Source organism: Mauremys reevesii, linkage group 10 (genome assembly GCF_016161935.1).
Source record: "Mauremys reevesii isolate NIE-2019 linkage group 10, ASM1616193v1, whole genome shotgun sequence".
In the NCBI taxonomy this organism is placed as follows: domain Eukaryota; kingdom Metazoa; phylum Chordata; order Testudines; family Geoemydidae; genus Mauremys; species Mauremys reevesii.
Window position 1 is genome coordinate 41,069,636 of NC_052632.1, and position 23,772 is coordinate 41,093,407.

The 23,772-nt window shown below is 43.2% G+C and overlaps 1 protein-coding gene across 3 annotated transcripts in view; it reads left to right on the forward strand.

Moving 5' to 3' along the window:
• CSNK1G1 (casein kinase 1 gamma 1) overlaps positions 1-23,772 on the forward strand; it is a 302,780-nt gene that overhangs the window by 256,948 nt on the left and 22,060 nt on the right. For 2 of the 3 annotated variants that reach the window (XM_039491467.1, XM_039491465.1), the window contains exons 8-11: positions 1,017-1,101; positions 4,508-4,656; positions 6,799-6,906; positions 21,479-21,589. In XM_039491467.1, coding sequence (XP_039347401.1) covers positions 1,017-1,101; positions 4,508-4,656; positions 6,799-6,906; positions 21,479-21,589 — 453 coding nt within the window. The remainder of the gene's footprint in view (positions 1-1,016; positions 1,102-4,507; positions 4,657-6,798; positions 6,907-21,478; positions 21,590-23,772) is intronic. The other variant, XM_039491466.1, reaches the window with a different exon arrangement.

A 23,772-nucleotide genomic window follows, 5' to 3' on the forward strand; every position in this document is an offset into this window, starting at 1 on the left:
TCTAACCAGTGTCTCTTAAATGATTTGCCACAAGATGTCAGAACACGTTAGTATTAGACCTGAGTGGGTCTAATATTTATTTAATTTTTTCTTTTATATAAGAATTGGATACAATGTTCCTGTCCGCTAATTGCTAAGTTATTTGCCAAAAAAACTAGTGTTTTCAGGTCCCTAAGTAGCCCCTGGAATCACAGTTAAAGTTGCCCCTCCCCCCACCAAAATCTGAAATGTTGCCCCTGCCCTTTTTCCTAAAAGCTGATAAGGGGTTAACTCAGGTTAAATAGGGACACCTGAGTGACCAAAGCTGAATGCCTGTTTAGGGGAAGGATTTGCGCCCCGGGGCCAACAAGAGGAAAACACCTCCCCAGTGAGGGGGTGGGGAAAGGGATTCCCCCTTTGTTTTGTGTTTATAAATTGGTTTCTTTTTGTTTGATGGAGGAGCGTTCCTTGGGCCTGCCCTGAGGCCTACCTTGAACATACTGATAAGAAAATACGGAGAGGGAAGGCAAACACTGTCCAGAGTGGGGCTGATTTACCCCATACCCCGCTAGCGCCAGAGGGGGATGTGCTAAGTCCGTGGAGACAGAGGAGGTGCCTTGCCACACCAGGTTAACTGAGTAGTTACTTGCTGAGCAGCTAGACATTCTGTTACACACACTAAGGTGAGAGCCCAAAATGCCTTGTTTAAGAGTTGATTTTTAATATATTAAAAACTCATTCTCATGAAGGCGTGATGTTCAGCTAGTATCTGTAAGTTTAAACATGTTCTCCCTTTCAGATCTTAGCGATACCTTCAGAAACTCTCTAAGTAGTCTTTGCTCATAGCAAGTGAATTGTACAGTAGCTACTTCATATTTGTGTCTCATAAAGTGCAGTTTGGACAAAAAGTTCTTATATCCTGATATGTGCAAGATTCTGTATAAAATACCTTTTGTTTTCACCCTCATAGTGAGGTCAGTTACCCTGCTGTTGGATTCTCTGTCTCTATACTTACTCCTCCTCTTTGTACCTTACAGGCTGACACCTTAAAAGAGAGATATCAGAAGATTGGGGACACGAAGAGAAACACTCCAGTTGAAGTTCTCTGTGAGAACTTTCCAGGTAAGGCCCAGTTGGAATTGTTATACCAATTGTACTGTCTGTGTAAGGTGTCGATTAGGAACTGGACATAACCCATCCTATTGTATCATAGAAGATTAGGGTTGGAAGAGACCTCAGGTGGACATCTACTCCAACCCCTGCTCAAAGCAGGACCAACATATTTGTTCTGTCAGAACATATTTGAATGCTGTTTGTTACATTGCTACTGTCTATGGCAAACACCTGGAGCTGCCACTGTCAATCAGTAGTATTCTCTGTTCCCTCACTCTTCTCCAATCCTTCAGTCCTTACTTGCAGTTAATTGCCAACACAGTCCTTTGTATTGAGGTGGTTGGAGAATGCCTCAAGTGCCTGCTGTTGCTCTTTCTTCTGTGAAGAGGAATACAGACAGCAGCCTCCCCTTGGCCATCTTCCAAAAAAGTGTGTGTCATATTTGTTAATTGCCTCTCTCAAGTGACTGTCTCAGGTATATGGAGTTTATTCTCTGCAGAGCTCTGATATTTTTGAAGCAGTGAAAGAACTGGGTGGTCAATTTAGCAGACCCTGGGTGTCAACCTTGAGCAAGTTCCCTCAGCTGGATACTCACCAGGCCACTGGCACTGGCTTCCTCCGGGCCGTACGGGTGCTCAACTCCCCACCACCACCACTCACCAACCCCCTTCCCTCCCCGCCTCTTCCCACCCCTGCTCCACCACAGGCCCCACCCCACTCCTTCCCCAAGCCTCCTCCCCGCCCTGGCTCTTCCTGCCCCCACTCCATCCCCACCCTCCCACTTCCCCACCCCCACCCCCACCCCAAAAAAAAGCGGAATAGCAGGCACAGTAGGTAATTGTTGTTGTTTTAAGTAGCACTAACTTCCCAGCAGAATTTTGGTCAGAAATCCACTGGGTCCCAAGGTGAGATATGCCTTTGTGAGTGGCTGCTCCCTTGTTCTGCCCTCTTCCATCCTCCACAAAGTGGAGCTGCTGCTTCTCGTTGCTGGTTGGAACCTTTGCTGTCCTCCAGGCTTCAGATCAGCGCATAGCATATATGGCCTGATAGCAGCAACAAGAGAGGGAATTCCCTCTCCCACCCACCCCCACCCCGTCCTTTCACCTCAGTGAGTGTGAACTACAAAGCCAATCTGCACCATTTCAGAGTTAATATTGCTAAGCAGGGGCAGTTCTGTTTTTCTGTCTGTAAAGTGACTAAATGCAAAAACCATATTGATGCAACATTAGCAGTAGTATTCTGGTGGCACCTAGAGGACCAAGCCTCAGCTCTGCACTGAACAGACAAACCATGCACTTCTCAGGGCAGGGACTAACAGTGTGAATTTGAACAGGGCAGTAAATTCAAAAGTTATGGATCCCACAGAAACTAACTCCTCAGCACATATAAAGTGCTAAAAAGCTTTAGGTCAACAATTAACTAGACTAGTAATCAGAATATTGTATGTGTAAGGTGAGCAAGTTAATGTTACTCATTATGACTGTTGTATGAACAACTTATCCATAATATAACAATTGAATTTTCTGCATATAATATACATTGGATGGATTTAGTGAAAAATATGCTGACATTTGGATTCCTGATGCCTTTGCTTTAGTGCTTCCCAACTCTTCCTTTGTCGTATCATTCATGGTGCATTAACATAGCTGTGTAGTTCTGGGCAGGGACAGTCTTTTTGTTATGTATTTGTACAACACCTAACAGAAAGGAGCCCCAGTCACAGACCGGACCCCAATGTGCTACTGCAATTCAGCTAATATAAATAGGGAATAAATTCCCCCCACCCACCCCCAAGTTACTGCACGCACATACTGTACATAGCCTTACAGTGCAAACATCTCTACAAGAGCAATATGGTGACTGTCCTGTGATGCTCTCATGCCTTACCTGGCTACTTGAAGTCACCGTATGCTACCACAACAAATACTGTGTTTATGCTGTTAAAACTTAAAATTACATTTATCACAAAAACACACATTTTTATTAATAATTGTTGCATTAATTAATGTGCAAAATAGAACTTACATACTTGAATTAAAAATCTACAATCCAGGGGAGGGCAGCAGGTGTCTGGAGCAGGCAGAAAACTTCACCTTTAAATAGTGTTTTAAAATTGTAATGCATGTAAAGTATTAATTATTTATTAAAGCTTGTTTTTAAAGGAAAGCAGGTAAGCGCTGGACAAGGTAGTCAAGGCAGTTGTTTCATCACATGATGCTGTGAAAAGGATCAAATGATTCTAAAATTAAAAAAACTCAGCTCATTCAAACATTAAAAGAATCAAAATAAAAGGAAAATATTGCTAGGTTTTGGAGAAAGACTTTCTTGGAGATGCTAGTGTGGGAATGAACAGCAATCAAACATGGTGGCAGATGGGCTGGCTCAGGAGGGCAGTGTGTACTGCCTGGCAAGAGGCCTGTGTTTGATTCATAGGGTCAGATCCTTAATTTGAGCTGTCATAGCTCAAACTGAAGTCAGTGGAGTTGTGACCATTTACACCAGGGGTTCTCAAACTTGGCGTCGGGACCTCTCAAGGGGTCATAAGGTTATGATGTGGGGGGTCGCGAGCTGTCAGCTTCCACCCCAAACCCCGCTTTGCCTTCAGCATTTATAACGGTGTTAAATATATTAAAAAGCGTTTTTAATTCATAAGGGGGAGTTGCACTCAGAGGCTTACTATGTAAAAGGGGTCACTAGTACAAAAGTTTGAGAATCACTGGTTTACACCATCTGAATATCTGCCCCCCCCCCTTCCTTTGCCTGGCCTACAGAGGAAGGGGGATAAGACTGGTCTGTCATTCAACAGCTACCATATGTCTCCAGCCAATGAAGCGGTGCTGGCAAGTGACTCTAGGGCGCCCTGTAAGCCAGAAGCATGCTGACTGTGATGTGGCACGTAAAGTTGGGGGAAGTGACACACTGTCCAAGCTTCAGGATTGGGGCACGAGGAGGAAGATTTCCAGGAAAATGTGGTTTTCTTGCTTCCATAGCCTTTGATACTGTCAAACTAGCACTGCTTTTATGTATTGTGTGGGGGAGACTTCATCTGCCTGTTCCAGCAGAGGATGCTTTTGTGCATATTTTTTAATATGTATACTTTACCCACTTCTATTCAAACTCCTCCTAGTATCAGCTCTGCTTTTAAAGATGCACCTCCTCTTACAAGATCACTTTCATCACCGCTAAAGACTGGAAGGCCAAGTTTGCCCAATACCTTGAGAAGCCAGGTGGAGGCTATCACAAAGACTAGATCCCACCAGTTGTATTCCTCTCATGCTGTAGGGACTTGTAATCTGTACAGAGATATGGCATGAGCAGCAGGTGACTTTACTGTGTGTGTTGCTCTAGGCTTTTAGTCTGGACCGAGATGTTGATGCTCCTTTTTTTTCCTTTTGTCCTTGCCTTTTTCCAACAGAGGAGATGGCCACATATCTTCGTTATGTCAGGCGATTAGACTTCTTTGAGAGACCAGACTACGATTACTTACGAACTATCTTTACAGAACTATTCGAAAAAAAAGGCTACACCTTTGATTATGCCTACGACTGGGTTGGCAGGCCACTGGTAAGTTTTGTTTGCAAAACAAGCACCCTCCTTCCAGAAATAAGTCTCCAAGTCCCTCGTGGTTGCTTTTCCAGCTGGGTGGACATATAAGAATTTCCTTTAATAGCCCCGAAAACCAATTGCAGCCTCTAGGTAGGATGGTCTCTTCACCAGCTTTGCACTGATGTGGCTTTGTAAAATGGCAGTGACTCCCCAAGCAGCTAGGACAAATATTCTATTGAAGTGATGATGTGCTGCAGTTGGGGAATGGAAAACTGAGTGCTGGATTGGCTTTCCTTCGGAAATCGTAATGGTTCACTCTCCCTGTCAATCAGGAGAATGTGTTTATCTTTCTCCTGATGGAAATTAGCACAGGGGATCTTCTGCATCCCTGTTGGAACCTTAAACACCCTTCCCTATTTGCCTCTGGTTTTACTCCTCCCCCTCTCACTTTCTGGTTCAGAACAAGGGCGGTTCTCTTCAAAGCCCATCACACTGCTGTGCAATGCCTGCATAGATCACAAGGTTCTCCTTCTCCCTCACTGAGAGTGCTATAATGAGGCAATCCAACCTGAGTGGCCCATATGGCAGTTGCAGGTCATACCAGTGGAACCACTGGCAAATTTTAAAACACATTCATGTGCATATTAACATTAGCTACAGAGTATTTTGCTGCAGCGACACTTCTTCACGCTTCATACACAAGATCACAAAAATCATTACTGGATTGTTTGGCAAATTTGTTTTTAAAATAAGTATTACCCTTCTCAGTCAGGCTTGGATGCTCCTAAGGTTCCATCCCTCAGGACCTTTCTGTTTCAGAACATAGCACCCAAGTCTGTTACGTTCAGGGTGGACTCATAATGAGCCACATCTGCCCGAAGGAGTCATCAGTAATTAAACTGCGGCTTTCTGTAGTGTTCCAACACTTAACAGGCTGGAGACTGCTGCCCCTGTTACAGAAGGATTAGAAGTCATGGCTTTTAGACGCAGAATCTCCTGCATGTGGACACTTTCATCAAGTTTAGTTTTGTCATGAGAAATAACCTCTCCCATTACAATAATCTGGGGATTCTAAAAAAGGGCAAATCCCAATACCAGTGCGTTGTCAGATTGGTCTTCTAATCGTGATGAGGGCCATAGGGGAAAGGGTAAATGCAGAACGCTCACGTTCTAGAGTCTAACTCCTTAACTTCCACACTCTCCTTTTCTGAGTGTACTGTCATTTTTCCCTTGTTCATCAGCTTCTAGCACAAGATTAGTGCCCTGGTCTGTCATCACCAAACAGAACATGCTTTTAAATTTTGGGACCATCTGTATGCGGAAAAATCTTTGCCAAGAGGCCCACTGATGCCTCTTGGAGAACTCTCATAAAACATATTTATGTAGAATCCATTCTGCTGGTTGCTCATGCAAAGGACAGTTTGTGTCCAAGGTGCATAGCCAGTCACTTACTATGTTTTTGGGCCACTCTGCTTTTGTGGTTTTTACATCAATACTCAGTCATTATATACATTTCCTGTTTGCTTATTTTGAACAGTAACATTATCTTTTAGAAGGAAGTCATTCCCCTTGTAAATCTCATTTCTCTTCACTGATGTTTAATTTCAGAGGCAATGGGCAAAAAGCCCTTTTTAAGGCAAGTTTCCTATCAGTCCTTTAACAATTCACCATTGGTTGCTATGGAGATCATGAAGTTACAAGATGGGATTATGATTTAGTTGGAAACTGAGCAGATGAAGCCTTAATTAACACATCCTGTTCCTAAAAGTAGGAAGACATGAGATGAGGAGGAAAACAATATGCATAAAACTATCCTTATTTGCAATTGTAATTAACTCAATTTAACCTACACTAAGTGTGCTCAGATACCATGAAGTTGGGTACCTTTATAAATGTATATAATAACAGTATTGTGTTTCAGTTTACCATGAGATGTTAGTGGCTGTAAATGTCCAGCAAGCCTTTGAATCCCACAGAGATTTTACAGCATCTGCTGTGATTCTCTTTGTCTGTTCAAATTATTTTAAACCTATATTTTCCTGGTTCTTCCACTCTGAATATGAGCTAGCCTAGTAGTAGAGCCTATGCATGCATGTAGACTGGGAATGGAGCCTAACCAAGGCATTGGTTTCAATGTATAATGGGTGCTTTATTTTGCAGCCTACTCCAGTGGGGTCCATTCCTGTAGATTCTGGGGCATCTGCAATAACAAGAGACAGCCACGCACATAGGGATCGACCGTCACAGCAACATGCTCTTCGAAATCCGGTGCGTTACTTACCACTGTCTTTGCTTTAGCATATTCCCATAATGCCTCCTCCAGCCCTTGTTTGTGTGGACGGAAAGAGGAGTAAAAACCTCTGGTGAAGTTAATTTCTTAAGGAAATTTAATATGCATAAAGTGAAGGCTTAAAACACTCCCATTCTCAAAAGTAGGTCAGTGTTTTATTCCACCCTCCATCCACCTATGGGATGTCCGGAGACCATTGATGTTGACTCTTTCCTCACTTCCAGCAAGTAAATTTCCTCTTAATTTAGGAAGATTATAGTTTGAACTGAATTTTATTTTCTGTGAGGAAAAATTGCTGACATGCTGTTTATCGCAATAGAATTGAGAAGGTGCATGACCTGGGTATATGGATTTAAAGGTCTACAGTTTCAAGTGGATCATTTTTCTTCTAGTTTGTATTTAAAATTTATTATTTTTTTACTCTAGAAGGTTGCTGGGCTCTATTCCCAAATTTAAGGATAAAAAGTCAGTCTGTGACGTTCTCCCTTTTTTTCCTTAATGTCTTTTTCATATTTCATTGCTGTTGAGAGTTTGGATTTTCCATGTTAATGCAGAACATATCAGAAGTTCAGCAGACCACTGGAACTACTAGTTCCTTGTTAGAGTTGTTGGTACTCCATACCTCCCACAGTGAGTGGTTCTCGGCTCGCTTGGCCTTTCTCTCCACCTGCATGCTTCTTTTGTTAAAGTCCCTACCCCATAGACTATGTCCTCAACTATTTCATGTTAACTGTTTTGGTGGTGGAGTGGATTTAACAATGCTTATTGCAGTAACCTGTCTAGGCTCAGCTTTTCTTGTTTATGCAGCTATCCTCTGAGTGGAAGAATAACAAATTCACACCAGAAATTCTTCTAAAGCTGTAGGTTAACCATAAAACAGGAATGTATTTCCCTCCTGAGAAGTGTTGCTTTTTGGCAGCTGGATTTTTAAAATAGTTGCATGTGAAGGTTTATTTTTATGCATGATTATTAGTGCAAATTGCTGTGTAACAGAGGTTCCATAGTAACCTGCTTTAAAATGTGTTAGTTAATAAATACACTGTAGTCCCTTCATGCTGGGTTAATCTGGGTGGCAGCTTCTGACTGCCAGCTCCTGCCAACAGACTTTGACACTGTGTGCATACACAAAATATCTCCCGTTTACTTTTCACTGCCTGGAAGGCATTCCTGGCTTAGCTTACAGGCATATTAGTGCACCTATTTCTAGTCCATAGCACATCTTTCATGTCCTAATAATGACACTCAAAGATGACTTATTCCTTGTTCTTTTTGTTTCCCCCCTAAATAAACCCTGCTAGTATATGGCACAGCAGTGTCCCTAATTCCTGCATAATGCTGAGGATGAACAGCCCATCTCTCAAGATGTTGAGGTGTCATCCGAGTATTTGACTGGAAAATAGTTAAGCGGTAACTCCTTGCTTTGGAATTCATTTTTTACAAACATAACAGTTCCTCCTTTAGGAGATGATCCTCTTAAATGCTGATCAAACCACTTATTTGCAAAAAGTCACTTAAACTTCTAGGGGCAGTGGAGTTGAGGCATGTGCGTTTGGGTAGAGTGAACCCTCCTAAAGGTAATAATTGGAGATATGCCAATCTCCTAGAACTGGAAGGGACCTCGAAAGGTCATCAAGTCCAGCCCCCTGCCTTCACTAGCAGGACCAATTTTTTTGCCCCAGATCCCTAAGTGGCCTCCTCAAGGATTGAACTCACAACCCTGGGTTTAGCAGGCCAATGCTCAAACCACTGAGCTATCCCTCCCTCTGAACTCCAAGGGTGATTGTTTTATTTTTACTCCCCTGCATACAAGTGAGTGAGTCTTTTACCAACCATTGGCACCAAAACCACGCAGTGTCATAGGTCCTATTCTCTCTGCAGTTGTTCCATTTAGACAGCTACAGTCAATGTACTTATTCTCCAGCAAAGCTGGGCTACTGTGTGAATTGGTAGGTGGCAAGAGGATGGTCAGAGTTGTTAGGAACTCTTCCTCCAATTCCATGTGCATCAGGGCGCAAGCGACCAGGGAGCTTTGCGACCAGGGGCTGCTAACAGGGAGTTTCACAAGGGAGTTTGGAAGGGGAATGGGAAGGGGGCAAGGTTCACTTGCTGTTCTTTAAAACCTGTAAACTAAACTACATTCAAAACCCTTTCATTAACTAGGTAGCTGCAGGAGACAATGCCAGCAGAAGCCCAGCAGCAGAGTGGGGGGCTATCCAGTTTATTGCGCTGAGTGCAGCATGTATGATTACCTGCCCTGTGGGCGGGTGGTTATGTGTGCAGTCAGTGCAAAGAGCTCCTGGCCCTCAGAGACCGCGTACGGGCTTTGGAGGCCAGGGTGGCGGAACTGGAGGAGCTAAGTGAGGCAGAGAGGTATGTTGATGAAGCTTTCCGGGACACTGTAGAGTTGTCGCACCTCCAGTCAGACAGCCCCTGCACTATTGAGGAGGATGAAAGGCCCAGGGAAGCAGAACAGTTTATGGGAGCAGAGGGAAACCTTCCCATAGTTGGGACCTCCTTCCAGATGGTGTTAGGATATCCTCTTGCGCTGAGGTTACCTCTCCGGGGGAGGGAACTCCAGTCACTAGGAAAAGGCAGGTGTTAGTTATGGGAGATTCGATCATTAGAAACATGAATAGCTGGGTGTGTGTTGACCGGGAGAACCATATGGTGACTTGTCTGCCTGATGCAAAGGTTGCAGATCTCTCGAGGCATCTGGATAGACTTGAATAGTGCTGGGGAGGAGCCCGTGGTCGTGGTACATGTAGGTACTAGTGACATAGAGAAGGGTAGGAGAGACGTCCTGGAGGCCAAATTTAGGCTGCTAGGGAAGAGACTGAAATCCAGGACCTCTATGGTGGCATTCTCAGAAATGCTCCCAGTTCCATGCACAGGGCCAGGTAGGCAGGAAGAGCTTCCGAGTCTCAATGCGTGGATGAGACGATGGTGTAGAGAGGAGGGGTTTAGATTCATTAGGGACTGGGGAAACTTTTGGGATGAGGGGAGCCTAACTTGTCATATGAAAGGAGACTCAAAGAGTTTGGTTTGTTTAGCCTAGCCAAAAGAAGGCTGAGGGGAGATATGATTGCTCTCTATAAATATATCCGAGGAATAAATACCAGGGAAGGAGAGGAATTATTTAAGCTCGGTACCAGTGTGGACACAAGAACAAATGGCTATAAACTGGCTATCAGGAAGTTTAGACTTGAAATTAGAGGAAGGTTTCTAACCATCAGAGGAGTGAAGTTCTGGAACAGCCTTCCAAGGGAAGTAATGGGGGCAAAAGACATATCTGGCTTCAAGACTAAGCTTGATAAGTTTATGGAGGGGATGGTATAATGGGATAGCCTAATTTTGGCAATTAATTTGTCTTTGACTACTAGCGGTAAATATGCCAATGGCTTGTGATGGGATGTTAGATGGGGTGGGATGTGAGTTACTACAGAGAATTCTTTCCTGGGTGTCTGGCTGGTGAGTCTTGCCCACATGCTTAGGGTTTAGCTGATCAATGGGACACAATCATTCCGGGGTACAAAATATATCGGAAGGACAGAACAGGGTGCGGGAGGGTGGAAGTGGCACTATAGGTGAAAGAAAATGTAGAATCAAATTAAGTAAAAATCTTCAGTGAATCCACATGTTCCATAGAATTTCTGTGGATAGTAATTTCATGCTCTAGTAAGAATATAACATTAGGGATCTATTATCGATCACCTGACCAGGACAGTAATAGTGATGATGAAATGCTAAGGGAAATTAGAGAGATATCAAAATTAAGAACTCAATAATAGTGGGGGATTTCAATTATCCCCATATTGACTGGGAACATGTCACCTCAGGATGAAATGCAGAGACAAAATTTTTCAATACTTGAAATGACTGCTTCTTGGAGCAGTCGGTACGGGAACCTACAAGGGGAGAGGCAACTCTCGATTTAGTCCTGAGTGGAGCGCAGAAGCTAGTCCAAGAGGTAACTAACAGGACTGCTTGGAAATAGTGACCATAATATAATAACATTTAACATCCCTGTGGTGGGAAGAACATCTCAACAGCCCGACGCTGTGGCATTTAATTTTAAAAAGGGGAACTATGCAAAAATGAGGGGGTTAGTTAAACAGAAATTAAAAAGTACAATGACTAAAGTGAAATCCCTGCAAGCTGCATGGCCGCTTTTTAAAGACACCATAATAGAGGCCCAACTTAAATGTATACCCCAAATTAAGAGAAACAGTAAATGAACTAAAAAAGAGCCACCGTGGCTTAACAACCATGTAAAAGAAGCAGTGAGAGAGAAAAAGGCATCTTTTAAAAAAAGGAAGTCAAATCCTAGTGAGGTAAATAGAAAGGAGCATAAACACTGCCAAATGAAGTGTAAAAATGTAATAAGAAAAGCCAAAGAAGAGTTTGAAGAACGGCTAGTCAAAAACTCAAAAGGTAATAACAAAATGTTTTTTAAGTACATCAGAAGCAGGAAGCCTGCTAAACAACAAGTGGGGCCTCTGGATGATCAGGATACAAAAGGAGCACTTAAAGATGATAAAGTCATTGTGGTGAAACTAAATGGATTCTTTGCTTCAGTCTTCACGGCTGAGGATGTTAGGGAGATTCCCAAACCTGAGCCGGTTTCTGTAGGTGACAAATCTGAGGAACTGTCACTGATTGAAGTGTCACTAGAGGAAGTTTTGGAGTTAATTGATAAACTTAACATTAACAAGTCACCGGGACCGGATGGCATTCACCCAAGAGTTCTGAAAGAACTCAAATGTGAAGTTGCAGAACTATTAACTAGGATTCGTAACCTGTCCTTTAAAACGGCTTCTGTACCCAGTCACTGGAAGATAGCTAATGTAACGCCAGTATTTAAAAAGGGCGCTAGAGGTGATCCCAGCAATTACAGACCAGTAAGTCTAGTGTCAGTACCTGGCAAATTAGGTGAAACAATAGTAAAGAATAAAATTGTCAGACACATAGAAGAACATAAATTGTTGGGCAAAAGTCAACATGGTTTCTGTAAAGGGAAATGGTGTCTTACTAATCTATTAGAGCAGGGTTTCTCAAACAGAGGTTGCCACTTGTGTAGGGAAAGCCCCTGGCAGGCCAGGCCGGTGTGTTTATCTGCCCCGTCTGCAGGTCTGGCTGATCGCGGCTCCCACCGGTCGCGGATCGCTGCTCCGGGCCAATGGGAGCTGCTGGAAGCGGCGGCCAGTAAGTCCCTTGTCCCACGCCGCTTCCAGCAGCTCCCATTGGCCCGGAGCAGCGATCTGCGGCCAGTGGGAGCCGCGATCAGCCAGACCTGTGGATGGGGCAGGTAAACAAACTGGCCCACCGGGACTTTCCCTACACAAGTGGTGACCCCTGTTTGAGAAACCCTGTATTAGAGTTCTTTGAAGGGGTCAACAAACATGTGGACAAGGGGGATCCAGTGGACATAGTATACTTAGATTTCCAGAAAGCCTTTGACAAGGTCCCTCACCAAAGGCTCTTATGTAAATTAAGTTGTCATGGGATAAAAGGGAAGGTCCTTTCATGGATTGAGAACTGGTTAAAAGACAAGGAACAAAGGGTAGGAATAAATGGCAAATTCTCAGAATGGAGAGGGGTAACTAGTGGTGTTCCCCAAGGGTCAGTCCTAGGACCAATCCTATTCAACTTATTCATAAATGATCTGGAGAAAGAGGTAAACAGTGAGGTGCAAAGTTTGCAGATGATACTAAACTGCTCTAGATAATTAAGACCAAAGCAGACTGTGAAGAACTTCAAAAAGATCTCACAAAGCTAAGTGACTGGGCAACAAAATGGCAAATGAAATTTAATGTGGATAAATGCAAAGTAATGCACATTGGAAAAAATAACCCCAACTATACATACAATATGATGGGGGATAATTTAGCTACAACAAATCAGGAAAAAGATCTTGGAGTCATCGTGGATAGTTCTCTGAAGACGTCCACGCAGTGTGCAGAGGCGATCAAAAAAGCAAACAGGATGTTAGGAATCATTAAAAAAGGGATAGAGAATAAGAAGCAGAATATATTATTGCCCTTATATAAATCGATGGTACGCCCACATCTTGAATACTGCATACAGATGTGGTCTCCTCATCTCAAAAAAGATATACTGGCACTAGAAAAGGTTCAGAGAAAGGCAACTAAAATGATTAGGGGTTTGGAATGGGTCTCATATGAGGAGAGATTAAAGAGGCTAGAACTTTTCAGTTTGGAAAAGAGGAGACTAAGGGGGGATATGATAGAGGTGTATATAAAATCATGAGTGATGTGGAGAAAGTAGATAAGGAAAAGTTATTTACGTATTCCCATAATACAAGAACTAGGGGTCACCAAATGAAATTAATGAGCAGCACGTTTAAAACAAACAAAAGGACGTTCTTCTTCACTCAGCGCACAGTCAACCTGTGGAACTCCTTGCCTGAGGAGGTTGTGAAGGCCAGGACTATAACAGCGTTTAAAAGAGAACTGGATAAATTCATGGAGGTTAAGTCCGTTAATGGCTATTAGCCAGAATGGGTAAGGAATGGTGTCCCCAGCCTCTGTTTATCAGAGGGTGGAGATGGATGACAGGAGAGAGATCACTTATGTTATCTCTGCAATGTAACAACCTCACTGTGAGACTCAAGGCCACTCCTAAACAGGTTCAAGGTGCACTGTGCTGCATAGCCATAACCCAGTGATCTGGTCCTAATGGCCTCTTCTAAAGATTGAAAGTAAGATTCTAAGCTCTGAGGCAGGGGTGTGTTTCCCTTAATGTTAACATTGTAAGCTACTATTTCAGCTACCTGTTTAGATCCACATAACTCTATTGTAAGGAGCAGCTCTCTGGCATGTCTATTTTCTATCCACTTCTTGAATCTAGAGGCCTACGTGATTCTAACAGTACTGTTTCAAACTTTTTCTTTGATTTATAGCCGTGAAATACATTTAAAGGAAAGTGCATTTATAGTAGTTTCATGTGTATTGGGATGGTACTCCTGAACCAAGTGAGAGTCAAGCCTGATCTGAGAAATTGGGGGAAGGGATTTAATCAAAGGGAGGTCCTAAAAAGACTGTCCTGGTAGAAATAAGACTTAACATCTGGATTTGTTGACTTTGTATTATCTGAGGGAGGTACAGTGTGTGTCACTCAGTGCTTTGCCCTGGTATTCTAAAGCAGTGGTTCTCAACCAGGGGTCCAGGGGTCCCTGAGGGGCTGTGAGCAGGTTTTGGGGGGTCCTCAAGTGGGGCCAGTGTTAGACTTGCTGGGGCCCATGGCAGAAAGCCGAAGCCCCGCCCTGCATGGGTCTGAAGCCCAGGGCCCTGAGCCCTGCCACCTGGGGCTGAAGCCAAAGCCTGAACAACTTAACTTCGTGGGGGCCCTGCTTGCTACCCTCTAATGCTGGCCCTGGCTTTTATATGCAGAAAACCAGTTGTGGCATAGGTGGGCTGTGGAGTTTTTATATCATGTGGCGGGGCGGGTTCTGAAATAAAAAGGTTACGAACCCCTGTTCTAAAGGATTCAGAAACGAGGAGTCCTTGGGGCACTTTGGGCGTAAGCTTTCATGGGCTAAAACCCCCTTTATCAGATGCATGGAGTGAAATATACAGTAAGCAGAATATATATAACAACACATGAAAAGATGGGAGTTGCCTTACCAAGTGGGGGGGGTCATTGCTAACAAGGCCAGTTCAGTTAAGGTGGAAGTGGCCTATTTGCAACAGTTGACCATCAAGGGAGGGAAAACGTAATTTTCCCTCTGCTGATACTCACACCTTCTTGTTAACTGTCGGAAATGGGCGACATCCACCTTGATTGCATTGGCCTCATTAGCACTATAAAAGTAATTTTGTAGTGACCCATCCACTCCCAGTCTTTATTCAGGGCTAATTTGATGCTGTCCAGTTTGCAAATTAATTCCAGTTCTGCAGTTTCTCGTTGGAGTCTGTTTTTGAAGGTTTTTTTGTTGAAGAATTGCCACTTTTAAGTCTGTTATTTAGTGTCCAGGGAGATTGAAGTGTTCTCCTACTGGTTTTTGAATGTTACAATTCTTGATGTCTGACTTGTGTCCTCTTATTCTTTTGCGTAGAGACTTTCCAGTTTGGCCAATGTACATGGCAGAGGGGCTTTGCTGGCACATGATGGCATAAGATTCACTTCCTCTGTCATCCTAAATCAAGAAACTAATAGGAGCATATATCTCCTACTGCTACGAGAGAGAAGGCTGAACCTCTGGACTAGGAAGGTGCCGTTGTTAGCGACTATTGCTAGGTGGAAGTTAAAACAAGCCAGAACAGACCTAATTGTGCTGAATGTTTTTAAAAGGCAGGTGCTGTAGCTTTGAAAAGAGAAGCCTGATTAACTCTCCATTCTGCTTCCTTTTGCAGACTCTGCTGTTTAGTTCTCAGCAAGGTTCAGGATTTACTAGTTGAAGGGCCGACAAGTTTGCTCAAAGATAACTTGGCTCCTTTTTTCCTGTGTGTAACTGCCTAATATTCAGACTCTCACCCAGTTTGAACAAGGACATTCAGCCTGTGTGGCTGTGCTCTTCCTCTAGCCAGGATAGGGCTCGCCTTCCACATCTTGAGGAGAGTAATGTTCCAAGGGAGCATAGTAGGATGGGGAGGCAGGAAACTGATTGCAATCTTTGATTAGCTATTTCAATCTCATTGCTCATATCTTCTACTTACTTGAAGTAACTCCTACAGTCCTTCATTTTCCCACAAAAGTAAAGCTTGCTAATTTGATACATTTGCATTTTTAGTTTCTTTTGTTCAGTATACTTGCTCTCAAACTGGGTGAAAACTTAATCAAAATCTAAAAATGCTCTTCTTCTGTTTCCAGCTTTCATTAATGTTTGGTTTAAATTTGACACATTTGCTTAGATTTAGATGATGTCCATTGCTACAGTTTTGAATTGGTTAATATAATCGCAAATTGTGACATATCTATTATGAACTTCAGAGTTCTTGAAAGAGACAGCTCTGCTCATGCGTATTGGGTCTGACCAACAGCACAGCTCTATCTGTCATGTCCTGCAGCTCCCCCTGCTACTTCAGTCTTGGAGTAGATAAATTGACCACTTACACTATTGCCCACATTGATTGACTACTTTGGCAATTAGCCACATCAAGGTGCACATTTCTAGGGTATTAATGGATGTGTTGAGTCACAAATGTGGAATGAACTCACAGGAACAAAGGACTGTCAAAGACCTCGCCAGCTTTCACTCCAAGCACAAGGTGCAGACCGGCCTTCTGGTATAAATGCAGAGCAGCATGTACATTAAAAATGCTTCACTAAACACACACTTCTTCGCCTGGGAAGAGGTTGAGGGAGATAGCAAACGAGAGATGTTAGTCATGCCATTTAATGAACTGCTGGATGGCACTCAGTTACTGTGGTGGTGAGGTTGCTGTAAGAACCTGGATAGAATAGAATAGGCATCTAGATGAAGGTAAAGTGCCTTCAACCCCTGAGAAGTGCAGCAGTATAGCAATGCACACCCTGGCATGGTTCATTTCCACTAGCTATTTTTTAAAATCTAGAGACCATTTCAACCATTAATATGTAATTTTTAAAATCAACTTTTCTGTGAGTTCCAATGCCTGTCTTGTGGTAGACATATTGATGAATGTTCCAGATGGACTCTATGGACCTTTCTTTTCATTATCTGAAAATCACTTCTTTTCCTTGGTGGAAGAGGCAGTGATGAGGTGTGGCGTCAAGAGCCCCTGGACTATGGAAAACCCTGGTTGATGCCTCACTAACTGGGAAGTGCCCTCGTGAAAAACTGACCTTGTGATGTGTGGACTGCTGGATAGCTCTTCAATTCTGACTCTTAAAGGAGTCTTATTGTCACAAAGGGCAGCAGAGCCAGGAAAATGACTGTCTCACAGTGCAAGGACTCCACAGCAGATTGCTGCCTCGGGTTCCTGAAGGGGAGAGGATGCTAATTAAAGCAAGAATATGGCTTTTAAATGATGTATCCTTTTAACACAGTAAGGTCTGTGAGTATGGGCAGATGAAGCTGAACCACAGGGACTTCCAGTTTCATCTACATACTGTGAGAGTTTCAGCCTTGCACCATAGAGATCTAGTGACATCACCACTTGTCAAGCTGTTAACTGCTGCTTTCTCTCAGCGATAGCAATCTCTATGGTCTGCCTGTCCGCTTCTCGCCCAAACACCACTGTGCCTTTTCCCATGCTGCTCTGTTTCGGAAACATTCCCTGTCAAAATTTCTAAAGGTGCCAGCCCTGTAATCCTTTCAAACCTGCCTCTGTCATGATGACTACAAGGGCATGAGTCTGGCCTTGGTTAGATAAGGAATGAACTGAAACTTCTGTTTTGTTAAACTCTGATCATTTTGTTACTTCATCCTGCCTTGCCTGGGCTGTACAAACAAGTAACAGTGTAATCCTTGATTGGGTCTCTAGGTACTACCATAATGCCAGTAATGTCCAAAAAGGCCTCGCTGGCCAATCTGTGTCCAGAGTGGTACTCTGATGCACCTCAGTACTGAACTACAACCCCTTTGCAGCAGTTTGTGTTGTGCTCCTACACAACTTGTGACGCTGCACCCTGGCCTCAACTATTGGTTTAGATGAGGGAGAAATATGGTGGCAAAACAGTGTTGTTAAACATCCCAACACTGAGGCATATTAGAAATTAACAAAAGAAAAAGCTGGAAGGATGCATTCCAAACAACGTGCAAACAAATCCAGGAGCGGTGCAGCAAAGCAGAAATCAAATAGGAGCACTATGAACAGAGATCACATTCTGCAGCCTGGGTTTCTTACCTGGAAATCTTATCACTTCATGCACCAATCCTAGGCTCATCAGGAGGATGAGAGCCTTGCCCTTCCCCTCCACCATAAATGAATGAGATGCAAGCCACATTACCTGATATGCATGTGCAGGTGACTAACTCACTTCCCTCAACTACCTCCACCCAGCCCAACAAAAAACACTGGCTCCAAAGCCAGTAATTAGCAGGAGGTACGGTAGTCTCTCTAAATCATCCCATCTCCTGGAGGTTTACATATGGCCTTATACGAACTTACCACAAGATTCCCTCCCCTGCCCAGAAGGGATGAGAAGCCTCTGCCCATTCATCACTAAGGACCCTGATCCAAGACTTTTGTGTGGGGCATAAGATACTGGCTGAAAGCACAGATCTTCAAACCATTCCCTATATTGTCAGAGAGTACTTTGTTCTACTTCCATTGTTTGATTGGGGGGGAAGTTTCTCTTGTACCCCTGTTGGTAAAGTTGTCTCAATATGTAATCTCCTGCTATACTTCTGTGCCTGGGTTTATGCCATATTGAGGATGTGTATGGCCAGGGTAACCCTGTGAGCTACTGCTGTTAATTTCCTTCTGTTCTAGGAGAGATTTGTGCCTTGTGGGTATTCTCCATGATGAAATGGTGACACTGGACAAGCTGTGCAAAGTCCACTTGATCACCAGACTTCTCCACTGTGGTGTAACCAGTTTCTTCTGGAAACATTTTCCATTGCTCCTTCCCATCTTTTAAAAGAACTAACTATACCTAGAAAGTCAACCTAAACTACAAATCCCATGTCAAAATCTGACCTTTGGAATAGGTTCCCCACTGGTTTGCAGGCACATCTCCTTGTGAATATTACAGCCATTGTTTTCTGTCCATTTTCTTTCTCCTTCCTTTTTCCCTCTCTTGTTTTCTGGGGAGTTTTTGCTGTTTTGTCACTCCTCCTCCCCCATTCTCTTTTGCTCTTTTTTTGTGGCACCCCCTCCCTGTTTCGTTCTTGGCAGACGGCTACATGCTGTTTGGATTTGAGATGTTCACTAGTAGCTGTAAGAGGCCAGGTCACAGACGGTATGTTGCAGTTTAGCTGAGTGCCATAGAACAGCTTGGGCCAATAGACTTCCTGCCTGAGTCTGTAGTCCTGTACACAAGCTGCTCCTGTGTGCTGTTTCAAAAGGACAAATTATACAAAACAAAGACCAGAGAATGGAGTGGAATCAGAAACGACTTTGGATTCATCTTCACTGTACTTTACTAGGTACTTTCCTAAGTGAAATCTGTTCTCTAAGATGTCTGTATCAGCCTCAAAATGATCAGGTCCTCAGAATATTTATCCTTCTCAAAAGCATTTTGTACCATGGAAAAGTATTTCTGCAGCAGAGCATGTTTTGACAAAGCATAATTAAAGAGTAATTCATTTTAGCCCACTATTAGCCAAGTCATAGATTAGTGTGAAGATCTTTGCTTAACTTTGGGTTAATTGACTGACTTAACATGCATTTATACTCTCAAGTATCAGTGATTTATTCTGTGTTCCCAGAAGCAACTAAACATGATTTCTCTCCATTTAAAACAGAAATGAATTGTTGGGGCGAGTTCTGCCCTCAGATACAGGTACCCAACCCAGAAGGAGTTGATGGGAGTCATATGGCTATTTCAGAATGCTATAACATTTAATGTATGTGCTAACCTGTAACCTTTGTCAGTCGTGTAGAACTAAGCTGAGCTCTCTGATTATGGTTCTACATCAGGCCTTTCTTCCTAGAAAAGTAAAAACTTGCAGGTAGGCTGGCCAAGGCACCTGGAAGCACAAGACCCTATGCAGCTAAACGATTATAGGCACACTGAGCAGATCACGCTCAATCTGTCCTAAAGAGAGCAGCTTGTGGCCTTGGAGTATGAAAGCTTCAGAAAGCCACCTACCCTGTTAAGCTATATCTGTCATTTTGTGCCAGGCAATATCAGAGCTTCCAATAGCCATTGTTTGACTTCTTTGCCTTCCGTTACTAGACACCAAGAGGGTTAAAACTCCAAGCTTGTCTGGAGTATGGAACTTAATGTAGGCTCTAGCTGATCGCAGCAGGATCAGATCTTAACCCCTGCTGCAGCAGCAATTACAGCTTGAGTTACTGCTCTGTGTGCTGCCTTTAGGTCTATTCATTTTTCATCTTCAATGCACACACTTATTTCTAAGTATCTACATAGTGATTCTGTGGCTGTCCGGTGTAATGTTGGAGCACCTTACAATCATTAATGGATTTTATCCTTAAAACATCTAGCAGCCAAAGGCATAATGTGATTCAGTGGCTAGACGTTGAAGCTAAACCAATTCAGAGTAAAAATAAGTATGCTACTGGCCACATCAGTCCCAATTGCAGACATGTTTCTGTTAGCACTAGGTAGCTGCCAAACTTGCCTCTTCCAGAGACATCTGCACCCTGGTCAGCATGATGCTTAGTAGTAATTCCATTTTAAGCTCTCTGCAGCAGGAAGTGTCTTTCCATGGTTTGCACAGTGCCTAGGATAATGAAGCCTCTATCCCAAACTGGCACGCCTGCAATATAAATAAAAACTAGGGTGGGGGAGCAACCACGAGAGGAGATGGAGAAGGTCATCACCAGCAGCATGAAGCAAAATACACATCAGAGAGAAAAGGAATAAGCAAGAAACAAGATGAGGAGGGAAAGGAGTGGAGAACAGACAGAAAAGGATGTCAGGCTCATGTTGGGGTGGGGGAGGGTGGGCAGGGGATGGAATATACAGGAAAAACACAGGAGAAAGGGGGTGATAACAGCATGTGCCAGGGCGGGGAAGGTTCCCAGTTGTCTATACTGGCACTTCGTCGGCAAAACTTTTGTTGTTCAGAGGAGTTAAAAAAACACACACCTCCAAACGACAAACATTTTACAGATGAAAAGCGCCAGCGTGAACAGCACTTTGTCGGCAAGAGAGTGCTCCTGCTGACAAAGCCGCCCGCTGCCCCTCATGGGGGGTGGAAGTTTTCTGTTGGCAGGAGAGCTACACTGTGTGCCTTTTAGCGGCATGACTGTAGTGGCACAACCGTGTCGCTAAAAGCCTCATAGTGTAGCCATAGCCTGCAAAACTTTCCTGCTAAGTAATGGTAGCTGAAAGCAACTAGTTTGACTAGTTTAGTACTCTTGTCTCCATTTGGAAGAAGAGAACATTATAACAACTTCTGATTTACTCGGGCTTGTTTTCAGGAAAAACTCACACTTTTGCAAAGTAGGTGTGAAAACTTTTGAGCACATTTCTTTTTGCATTACTGGGTGTGTTTTGAAACCAGTTCCTGGTATAATAAACATGGTTCTCATCAGACATCTTGCAGTTTGGGCTCCTGGACTCAAAAGCCCTATGTCCAGTGGAGGCTGGATTTGTGTGTCTGACCCCACTGCAGATAAACTCTAGTATCTGTGTCTTGACAGACCTCGTTAAAAATATATTACAGTTCCATTCACTAGTTTGTAAATTCCTTTGTCAAAATATCTAAACAGAACCCATACTGAAGTAGCTCAGATGTTTTCTGAAAATGCATTTCTCCATTTGCTGGGTTGAATGAATCCTCTCCAGCACTTACTGCTCTCAAACGTGCAATGTGTTTGGTAAAATGAACTTTTAACCAACCTAAATGTTCTTTTAAATGCCTTGCTTTTTTCAGTGAACTAACCCCACTAACTATTATATTCTCAGTGCTTTGCCTTGGTTCACCTTTATCTTTCCTTCCATCTCTTGCTGTCATGCTTCTGAATGCCTGAGCAGACGGCATCATCAGACCGCCGAGGAGAGTGGGAGATCCAACCAAGCCGGCAGACAAATACCTCGTACCTGACATCTCACTTGGCTGCAGACCGTCATGGGGGATCAGTACAGGTATTACCTCTTCCAGACCTGCACAGCTTTGCCATCAGAATCTGTTTAAAATTCCTGACGTCTCATTTAATCTCAGCTACAGTATTCCTGTGATCAGGAGAACTGTGTGTATTCAGAAGCAACTGTGCTTTTTGGGTGCTCTTCACAAAGCAGACAAGCTCTGTCCTGCAGTAGCTTAATGCTTAAACTGTAGTCTCATGACACCCAAGAGGACCAATGACTGGTCAACTCAGCTTACTGCTACAGTCCCTGCAATAGCTTTTTACCAGGAATTATTTAAAATAAGATATATGGAGCGATCTACCAAAACTTGATAGTCAGATAAACTGTTAACCACAGTTTAGTATATGAAGAAATACTATTCCTGTTTGTAACTAGCGGAGAGAATACGGAATAGGATTGTGTATCGACTATACAATCCTCCAAAATGATGTAATTAAGCTATAAAACAATTAGATGTGTTACTGACAATTGACATAAACCTAAGTGGGTTGTTGCATACAAGCACAAAAGTGCTAGGAAAAAGTTACTGCTCTTCTAGTTCAGTTTTTATATGTAGACTGTGTGTGAGCAGATGGTTGAATGCATCTTACGAGATGTATCCAGGGGGGCATCACTGGGTTGACTGTAGTGATGCACTGTAGAATTGCTAGTAGGAGGAAGATGTACAGTTACTTTTCCCCTCAGATTGATGAGAGAAGCACATTGATGCTACATTGAGGTTATATTGACTTTGTATTTCTCCAGGTCCCCAATGTATTACCTCATAATTGTTTGTTTGTATTTGAGAAGAAGCCTAAGGTTTCAGTCAGGGTTGGGGCCTAGTTGTGCTAAGTGTTGTACAAATGCAAAGTGTAAGCTCTGTGGGGCAGGAGCCCTGGCTGTTTTAGAGATAGGATGTAACAAGCGACGTAATAGTGGTAATGAAGGTGGAATGAGTAACAGTAATAAACACTATAAGGGTTAACATTATGCACAACTCCTTATTTCCAAATCAGCTGAAAAGAGTTTTCTTTTTCATAAATCAGCTTTCTCTTACTGCCTTCCAGCCTCGCTAAGCCTAGCTTTATTACACTAGTAACAGGGAGGAATAAATGCAAAATGCATTTAATGCCGCCTCCTCCTGGGCTCCATACCTAAAATGAAGGAACACAAGCCATTAAAGCATAAGGAGAGTTGTGTACTATCAATGCTCATTTTAGCGATGAACTGAATTCCTTCGTGGTGGTTTGCCATGTGACAGCTGCTTGGCTTGCTCAGCTCTGGTTTCTGTGACACAAGCTGTGGCTTGGCCATATGAACTGGGTGTGTAGAAGTGAATGTGAAGAGATTTCTTCCATGGTGTGTGCCAGAACTGGAGGGAGTGAGAGAGGTCTGAGCCTTTGCGGAATTGAGCCCTGTTACTTTTTGAAAATTCTTCAGAAGCATTATACACATTGCACAGTGAACTAGTTTGTTCTTTCACTCTGATATAGGGAGGTGTTTTACAAAAGTGCTATTTGAATATTCAGTCATAAAGGATTGATCTGCTGGTCTGTGGATCTGCATACTGTTTTTCTCCCTCCTTCCTTCTGGGTAGGTACTATGTGCACCACAGAGTAAACACTTGGCAAAAGCCAAATACAGTTCTTCTACACACACGGTTATGATTATGCCATATGGAATCCTTTGCATCCTCCGTCAGGAGGTACTTTAAAGGTGTTGTTTCTCACCACCCAAATGGCACATAAGGTCTCTCACCAGCTGAAGAATGATTGAGGTGAAGTCACTTCATAGAGCTCTCAGAACGCTGTAGAATCCCAATTGAAAGTGCACACTACAGACTCTACTGAGAGAGTAACATCACCAGTAAATTAATCATTGCTTATAGGAGTCTCCTCCTGGATGGGATGGTACTATTCTCCATGTGCAGGTCTTAGCCAGACTGGCCATGAGGTGACTCTTACACTATATGGCATGCTTACAAGCCCCCTTTCAAGCTTCCCAAGAACTTCTGTGTGGAAAGACTGCTTGCAACTTTAATATCAGTTCTTGCTGAGGTATAAATCTTTGCTGCTGATACTTGGCTAGATTCAAGGGACTCTTGTTTTTTATAGTCCAGCATGTTAATGGGCCTTTTCACTTAGAGAATTCTCTGGGCACCCGAGACATTGAAAACTGGGATGAGGAATTAGTGTCTGCAG